General features: G+C 35.4%; 1 protein-coding gene across 5 annotated transcripts in view; it reads right to left on the bottom strand.

Moving 5' to 3' along the window:
• Positions 1-476: 476 nt before the first annotated feature.
• The window catches only part of PTPRC (protein tyrosine phosphatase receptor type C), a 125115-nt gene continuing 116582 nt past the window's right edge, over positions 477-9009 (bottom strand). For all 5 annotated transcript variants that reach the window (XM_058700992.1, XM_058700993.1, XM_058700994.1 and 2 more), the window contains 6 exons: positions 7842-7975; positions 7040-7174; positions 4610-4732; positions 4209-4387; positions 2970-3105; positions 477-1629 (listed from right to left, as the gene is read on the bottom strand). In XM_058700992.1, the coding sequence (XP_058556975.1) occupies positions 1354-1629; positions 2970-3105; positions 4209-4387; positions 4610-4732; positions 7040-7174; positions 7842-7975 (983 nt within the window). In that variant the 3' untranslated portion in view covers positions 477-1353. The remainder of the gene's footprint in view (positions 1630-2969; positions 3106-4208; positions 4388-4609; positions 4733-7039; positions 7175-7841; positions 7976-9009) is intronic.

The raw sequence follows: 9009 nt of genomic DNA, 5'->3' as shown, positions 1-9009 counted from the left end.
AAATGGCAAGATTTCATTCTTTTTTAATGCTGAGTAATACTCCATTGTGTATATATATCACATATTCTTTATCCATTCATCAATCAATGGACACTTGGGCTCTTTCCATAATTTGGCTATTGTAGTCTAAGCATTTGAGAAATTCAAAGCAAATCACTTCTGTTGTGATGAGCACTGGGTGATGTATGGGATTGTTGAATCACTATATTGTACACCTGAAACTAATACAAGACTATATGTTAACTATACTGGAATTAAAATAAAGTAAAATAGAATGGGTAAAAGCAAAGTAAATGTACTTGGGTGAAAGTCAAGGATAAACTTTAGCATGGAAAATATGCATGTGCAATATTACATTTCTCATATCAGGATTGCATTCCATAAAAATAGCTAGATTAGGTTTCAAATGTAAATATTTCACACAAATACATTTGCATAATTCTATTTTTATCCTATGAATATTAATATCTATTGCATTTGTTTAAAGATGTTTATTTAAATTCAACTGCAACACACATAATTTTTGGTCAAAAGTATCAAGCAATGAATTTCACATATTATACAGAGATTACTGCAAAATTATAAACACCATGTGAGTATAACAAGATAGGCTTGCTTGAAAATTTTAAATTAGATTAAATGAGCTTGAAAGATAGGGACTAAATGCTAACATATGGAATGTAAGATTTCCAAATGTTAATATAGTTAACTTTCTTGTAGTAACTACACAAACACACACACACACACACACACACACACTACTTTTATGTCTATTTCTAGAAGTAAAATAGTAAACTATAAGATTTATATGAGTAGAACAAGGAGGACATCTTGAGGTCGTTTCAGAAATGTACATTTTATTCTTAGATCCCACACACAATTTATGATTTAAAAAATAGGTCCTTTAAGCTAAGTTAATATGTTCAACATAAAATGGGTTTTTTCTACAAAAAAAGGCAAGGTTTCTCAAAAGCACTTAAATTCACTTAAAAGCATCCTCTCTCCCTTTCCTGTTGCCATCTCTGTTTCTCTCTGTCTCTGTCTCTGTTTCTGTCTCTGTCTCTCTCTCTCTCTCACACACACACACACACATACACACACACACACACACAATCTAAGTCTACAAAGACGTTATTTTTTGCTTAATCGTGGGTAAAATTTTAACATATGCAAAAGACTGTACAAAACATTTTAGCAAAACTATCTTAAATATGTTTCTACTGTAGCAAAATAGAAACTTCTCACAAATATTGGTCCAATGCACTTCATTAATCCACTGTTTATCTATTTTGCCATCCTACTCCTAGAAAAATAGAAATAACACAACACAATGAGTCCTGTATACATCTTTTCCTATGCACTTTGAGTTAAACCTGGACTCGCAGGACCATTGGCGGAATGTTCTGGCTCCTCAGGGCTACTTGTGACTTTAGCACCTTCATCTTCTTTATTTCCTTCACTGGCCTTATCAAGGGCATCAGGTGAACTAACACAATTAGCATCCTGTTTTGCTTTGTCCAATTCATTATCAAATTCAATTTTATCTTCTTGATTGTTGCTTTTCTTTATTTGTCCATTCTGGGCAGGATAGGCACTAGCGATGATATCGTATAGGAGTTGGTATTGCTCCTAGTAAAAGAAAGAAGCAAGAAAGATTATGTAATTATTATAAAGGAGGTTTATGTAATTATTTGTATATCAGATGAAAATTAGCAAGAACTATTAATTTACTTGGAAGTCTTGGTCATTCTTACTTGTTCATTCCCCTCACAGGCCACGAGGTGTCTCATTTCCGTGACATGGCCCAAGATGCCACTTTTTGAGGTTAATGCTTCAGGAAGCCTATCCTGATCCCCATAGGTTAAATTAAGTGCCTTCATTTGTGTCCTTCTTATAATCTCTGTCATTTCAACTACTACACTGTTTAATAAATATCTGCCTTTTCCTCATGCTAAATGGTGAGTCTTTTAATGGCAAGAGCACATAACAGGCACTCGGTACACTTTTAAAATCAATATATGCAAGTTTAGTGTCATACATAATTAAAAGCTGCATATATTTGAGTGAGTAGCTAAGTTTATATGGCGACTGGTTATTAAGTGCCAGATTGCCCTCTGCCAGCTGCAGAAGATCCATGCTTGATTGATTACAAAACTGCCACACTTATTATCCTCTCTGAATCCACACTTCTTTGCAATGTGACTTTGCAGACCCGTTCGAGAAGAGGCGGGGTCGATCTCCACATTCTTAAAGCTGAGCTGCCCCTGTGACTTGCTTAGATAAGAAAACGCAGAGGACACATTGTGCCAGTACCAAGCCTGAACCTCAAGGGATCGCGTGCCCTGCCACCCTACTCCTTGGAGATCTACCGCTTTTACGTGAATATGCGTGGGCTTGTCTTTTGGAGACAGAGAGACCTGCATTCTACTCATCCCTGTTGCCAGAGCTAAATGCCAGCGACTGCCAATCTGCTGGTCGTAGAGATCATTTTGGACAAGCCAAGCTTAGTGGACATATCAACAGCAGCAAACCTATGAGTGAGCTTGGTCTAGATTGGCTGAACCTGACGTCATTGGCAGAAAGATTTCATTGTTCCCATATACTATTGAACTATAATAAATGTGTTTTTTTTTTTCTGCCACTAATTTAGGAGTGCTTTGTTACACAGCAATACACATTAATACAGGAGTAAAGATGGGGGAAATTAGGGAATTCATGAGCGCTTGAAGAAATGTCTGACATGAATTGCCATAACAAATTGCTGGCAAGCTCCAGTTAGGTCTCTTATTTATATTAATGATAATTTCATGTGAATCGTCATGTAAAAAAGGAATATAAAAAAAAATAGAACAGTGACTAGAAGACAAGAAACGGAAAAGAAAGGAGAGGATTGGAGAAGAGGGAGAGAGAAGAAAGCGTCAAAATAAAAATGCAAAACACATCGAAAACAGCTTATAAGGTCTACTTACAAATGTGGGAACCATTCCCGGTCTAGCTCTGCGCAGAGATTTTACTACTTGAAAAACATCTATCACTTCTTCTGTTTCTGCACTTTCCAAGAGATTTAACAAAGCACAAAACAGTCCTGTTTGCTGAGATCCATCTCTGTAAGAGGAAAAAAAAAGATTTAAAAAGAAAATAATTCTACATTTTATGGAAAAAGTTATATTAGAATAAAAACTGAAAGGGAGAGATAGAATGCATTCTTCACTTCATGTTTATTGTAATTATAGTATTCGAATCTTGTAAGAGCAAAACATTTCTGCTAAATCCATTTTTCGGACAAACTTTTTCAGTTTGAGACTATAATAATCTTATACTTAAAAAAATAATTGTCTTAGGCTTTAAGCATATTTTTTCCTCTGTTTAACACCTTATAGATCATAATGCATTTTTATTTACATCTGAAGTTATTAGGACAACTTTCATAATTCCAATTTGCAGATGAGGACATTGAGATTTAGGAAAAATAAAGACATGACTAGAAATCAATGAAACCAGAAATCCTGGACCCAATATTTTGTATATTATTAGAATGCATGCTTTTCTCCTCTCTTCTGTTTCTCTAATGCTTTTACAAATGTCCACATTTCTGGATCAATCGAAAACTGATGCTTGGTGAAATTTTTCATTAAAAAGAGGACAACTCGATAATTTACCTAACTGTGAGAAGCATGTTACATTATAATAAATATTCAATTTAAAGAATATGTTATTAGCAGGATTTTATTTATCCAAGTCTTTTCAATTAATATACAACTTATAGTATGTTTGCTGATGGCAAAGCGTTGATTCCTCTGGATTCTATTAACACCTAATAGAGTGGATCAGTGCATAGAAGCATAAATAAAATGTAATATCCATCCATCTGTCTGTTCATGCATCTTTCCATTCATTCATTAACTCATCCAGGACATATGACATTCCAGATTCAATGTTAGGCACTGGGACTGAAAGATGATATGACACTGGTAGTAAGAAATTTAGAGACTAAAATGATTACACTATAATCATTTCTATCATATTTCTGTAAGAGCTATGCTGTGGGAGCAAACCTGAGAGAGTGACTGATTCCACAAGAGGCTTTCAGGCTTTCAGTGTGGGCCTTCATTTTATGTATTAGCATAAATAATCTAACGGGAAGTGTGGACCATGAAGTCAAGCATTATGAAGATTTTTTAGAGAATATGCTATCAAATCCCACCCACCCGCAGTGAATGAGGAGAGGCACATTCTTGTGATGCTTAGTTCCTTCAGTGGAATTCTTCTTGGGAAGTTTTTCTTTGAGAATCTGAATCATAGAGATTAATTCTTTGGGTTCTGGAGGAAGCTCATCCACATTCCAGTTATTATACTGGTACTGGTACACAGTCCGAAAATCTTTCCTCTAAAACCAGAAAAGAAGAGAACATTAACTCATGTAAGTTTCAGTCCCTCTAATAACTTGATAGTCACATTTTCTTCACAATTACTTTCATTTAACTCATCTTAAAGTTATAATAAAACATAATATACATTTTGCTTTACTTTTATAGAGTAATGTTTATTAGTTCATCTACCAGACCAATCACCAGATCAAAAATATATACTCCTGAAATTATTTATGTACCTTGGAATGTCTCAGTTCAAATACACGGAGGGTATAAGCTGAAGATTGGTTGGTGTCTTTCATATCAACTTGTATATCTCCATATGTCTGCTTTCCTTCTCCCCAGTACTGAGCACAGACTTCCTAGATAAGAAAGAGCATGATTCAACACCTTCTTCACAAGTGTTCTGTTTGCTTTTTAACACATTGAGATCACCTCTTACTGTCTCCATCTCTCTCCTCTCTCTCTTTCCTCCCATTCTATTAAGTTGAAATTACTAATTGTGTTCTAAAATTAAAAGCTGTACATAAAACTCTACAATCTATCTTAAGTATCTTGGACATCCATTCTACAATACCTGGTGTTTGCTTGTGCAAATCAAGGGAACTGAGAAATACCCAAAGTGGCCAGGACATCACAGGAGTGGCTCTGTCACTGCTAGTGTAGGTCTTTGAGATTTGTATCTCCCTTCCATACCCTTATTATCACCTCTTCAAAATTTATAGATTGAGCTGGTGTTGATCATGACCCCTGCCATAACAAGTCTCACTGTCCCTCCAGTGGTCTTTGAGGAAGGAGATTTCATCCTTTAGTGCTTTGTCGCTGTATCTTGATGACCAACACCATGAGCAGTTTTTTATAAGTTAACTGCAAATCTAAGTAAAGGGTCAGATTGAAGAGTAGGTGGGTCACAAAAGTGTGTTCTCTCCCTGCAAATGGCTCTGTACCAACTACAGTCCCACAACTTCTGACAACAATAGGCAGATGCCTAAACTACCATTTCATTTTCCAGTTTTCACAGTTTGATGAAAAATATAATTGCTAGAATACCATGCTGGAATTCCTAACAAGTTATTTAAAAAAAAAAGTAGGGTGTCTAGGTGGCTCGGTTGGTTGAGCGTCGGATTGTGGCCTGGGTCATTATCTCGTGGTCCATGAGTTTGAGCCCCATGTGGGGCTCTGTGCTGACAGCTTGGAGCCTGTAGCCTGCTTCAGATTCTGTGTCTCCCTCTCTCTCTGCCCCCCCCACTTGCACTGATGTGTGCTCTCTCTCTCTCTCTGTCTCTCTTTCTCAAAAATAAATTTAAAAAAATAAAAAAAATAAAAAGGAAAAGAAAAAAAAACCCATAAAATAAAAACAACATTCTATGTCAGGGATAGGGAAACAAAGAGAAGACAGAGAGAAAGAGAAGGCATATAACTGCATACTTATGAGAGTGTTCATTAAATAGGCTTTAACATAGGGGCGCCTGGGTGGCTTAGTCGGTTAAGCGTCCGACTTCAGCTCAGGTCATGATCTCTCGGTTTGTGGGTTCAAGCCCCGCGTAGGGCTCTGTACTGACAGCTCGAAGCCTGGAGCCTGCTTTGGGTTCTGTGTCTTCCCATCTCTCAGCCCCTCCCATGCTCATGCTCTGTCACTCTCTGTCTTTCAATAATAAATAAATGTAAAAAAAATTAAATAAGCTTTGACATATGCCATATAATGTGTTAGGTGCTAAAACTAAGTAAAATCTACTAGCAGAGAAATTTAGATAACTCAAGGTATTAAGCGGAAGATCAAATACATGTCATAGGCATTAAGCAGATCAAAATAGACCTTAGGTTCACCTCCAACTATAGAATTTTATTATGCTGAATATTACATGAACATAAAGAAGGCAGGATTTAGATAAATTTTTAAGGAGTTCTATCTAACTAGAAGAAAAGGATCAAAATGGGAATAGAGGGCACATTTAGATATATGAAATGCCAGTAAATTAAGTCTCAGTGATGAAAATGTAGATTGTGTGTTAAGATTCAGTCAGAAAACCTTCTTGTCCAGAATAGAAATTATGGAAAACATAACAATATGAAGAAAATGGAAAGATATATGAGGGTCTGATTATTGAGGGTCTTCAATATCAAACTGAGGAGTCTGGTTCTCATCTTGAAGAAAATAGGAGGAAAACATGTCACTTGCTACTTGTTTGTAGCAAGGAGCGACACAGAGACAGCTGTGCATTAGATGATCCACAGTTGGAGGTGGCTGGGTGGCTCAGTTGGTTAAGCGTCCGACTTTAGCTCAGGTCATAATCTCACGGTCTATGAGTTCAAGCCCCACATGGAGCCACTTCAGATCTTCTTGCCCTCCTCCTCCTGCCCCTCCCCCGACCCCTCTCTCTCTCTCTCTCTCTCTCTCTCAAATAAATAAATAAAACACAAAAACAAACAGACAAGCAAAGTTGATCAGCAGATGGTGTGCAGTACTAGACAAGGGCCACATGAGAGATGGTCAGAAACCAGACATGAGTTGCTAGAGGCCAACACTGGGATGGAAGATGGTCAGGAGGAACAAAGGCAACTGTGTGACAGAAGGGTCAAAAACACTTGGGTATATCCAGCAAGTAATCCAAGAATGGCGAATGATATTTTATGACAGAAAAACAAAAAATATTCTTAAAAGTACAAACCTGGTCTCCATTCTTCAGCCCTGTCAGCATAACAATAACTTTGACTTTTCTTTGGAATATCATCTGCCAAAAGTCACCAATGGTCTCTTTTAGTGGTCCCTGAGCAGCAATCATCACTTCAGGTTTCCAGTAACTCTTTAAAAGAGAGAGAGAGAGAGGGGGGGGGGGGGGAAAGAGAGAGAGAGAATCTGTTACTCTTGCTCACTGGTGAGAGAGCAGTGGATTCTTAACATAACTATTGGGAAATATTGTCACTTAATTTGATATCCATGCTTTCATATGAAAACATTAAGATTCTTAGGTCCTAGGAACAATGTGGTATCTTTATGTAAAATACTTATTTGGTTTATGACAATACTTAGCTAATAGTATGAAATCAAGTTTAGAACATACACTGTCCTAACAAAACTAACAAGTTTTCCCTTCCAAAAAGTTTTAAAAAGTTAATGTGGTTGAAAAAGAAAATACATAAGCATTTCAAATTTCTTTATCATGTCTCTACCTAATTGATGTATTTTCTCAAACTGTATTATTTTTCAAACTAATATGAAGAGTCATGTTTGTCATAAATTGTAACCAATAAGCATTGTTTTATTTTGTATCAGCCCATTAGGTTTGGATACCGTTAAGTCTTTCAGTAAGTTAAAATATAGTATTAAAAATTAACACTTTTTTTATCAATTAATATATAGTTATGGCTAAGCTCATAATTCTTTTATAAATTCACTTAATGAATGGCCATAGTAATATAGTAGATTTTTCAAAGGGTTAGATCCTGGGCTTTGGAAATTTAAGTACCTACCATTATAAATGACGCATTGATGTATTTACTTGTTTCCTCTGAGTCACTGTCATCATCAGAAGATTCCTCTGAATCATGCTCACTCTCTTTGCTCATCTCTAGTTCATGTTTAAGTGGCACTCTGTTAAAGTCATCTATGTAAAATAAATTAGTAGTAAGTCTCTTTAAAAAATCAAATCTCTGCTTGATTGTCAGGTAGAAATTAGAGAAGTGACAGATTGCATCATGAAAATTTACTAATCTATATGAAATGAGACCCTACATAAAATTCAGTTCTTAGTGATTAACAGATTATAAAAATGCAATCTGAGAAAAAGAAGGTCACCAAAAGTTTCTTGGAAAAACATGGGATATACCTCTGTGTTAAACAACGGATAGATACCATAATATTCCAATATATCATTCGATCTTTGACACATATACTTTAGTTTCCCATGAAATATCATCATTCTGCTAGATATAAGCCTAAATTCATAAAGAAATTAAAGAAATGCATAGTTTAGGTAAAAACCTAATTTCTTAATTATGTCAATTAACATCAAATTAATAATCTAATAAATATCTCAGATGACTTATTATTTAATCAACAAAATTATTTAGTCCCATAATTTCTCACTTTCTCAATCTCTTTAATATATAATTTCCTAATCAGATGATCTGATTAGCTATATAACCATCAACTCCAGATTTTGAACTAATATTTATAAGGACTTCAGAAATTAACTAGGTCAACCACATATTGATATGATTTATCCAGCTGTCTAGCTTATTAGCTTGGGTTATATTTTCTCCATGCTAATTTTACTTTATGCCAATGAATAAAATTATAGTTTTATCAGACATTACCTACCAATTCTTAAATAACAGAATTCAAGTATGGAAACTGTACATGCATTGATCTGTTAAATTTGATGATTAACAGTTTATAAGGTAGTTTCTACCTACTGTCAATCTCCCATATAGAAGGAAGGGGTGAAGAGAACACAGAAAGAAAAAAAGAAGTAATTTTTGCTACTGGCAATTACCCTGAAACAAACAACTGAAATCAACTAAAGATGAGAAATAGTAAAGAAGACTAGGCCTTTTTTTCTCCCACCTGCAGAGGATACATCTTTCTGACAACCCATTTCAGAAATAATTGGTAGAATGAAAATACTGAATACAGTCT

The sequence above is a fragment of the Neofelis nebulosa genome, chromosome 15 (assembly GCF_028018385.1).
Source record: "Neofelis nebulosa isolate mNeoNeb1 chromosome 15, mNeoNeb1.pri, whole genome shotgun sequence".
In the NCBI taxonomy this organism is placed as follows: domain Eukaryota; kingdom Metazoa; phylum Chordata; class Mammalia; order Carnivora; family Felidae; genus Neofelis; species Neofelis nebulosa.
This window is presented reverse-complemented; position numbering and strand designations above follow the sequence as displayed.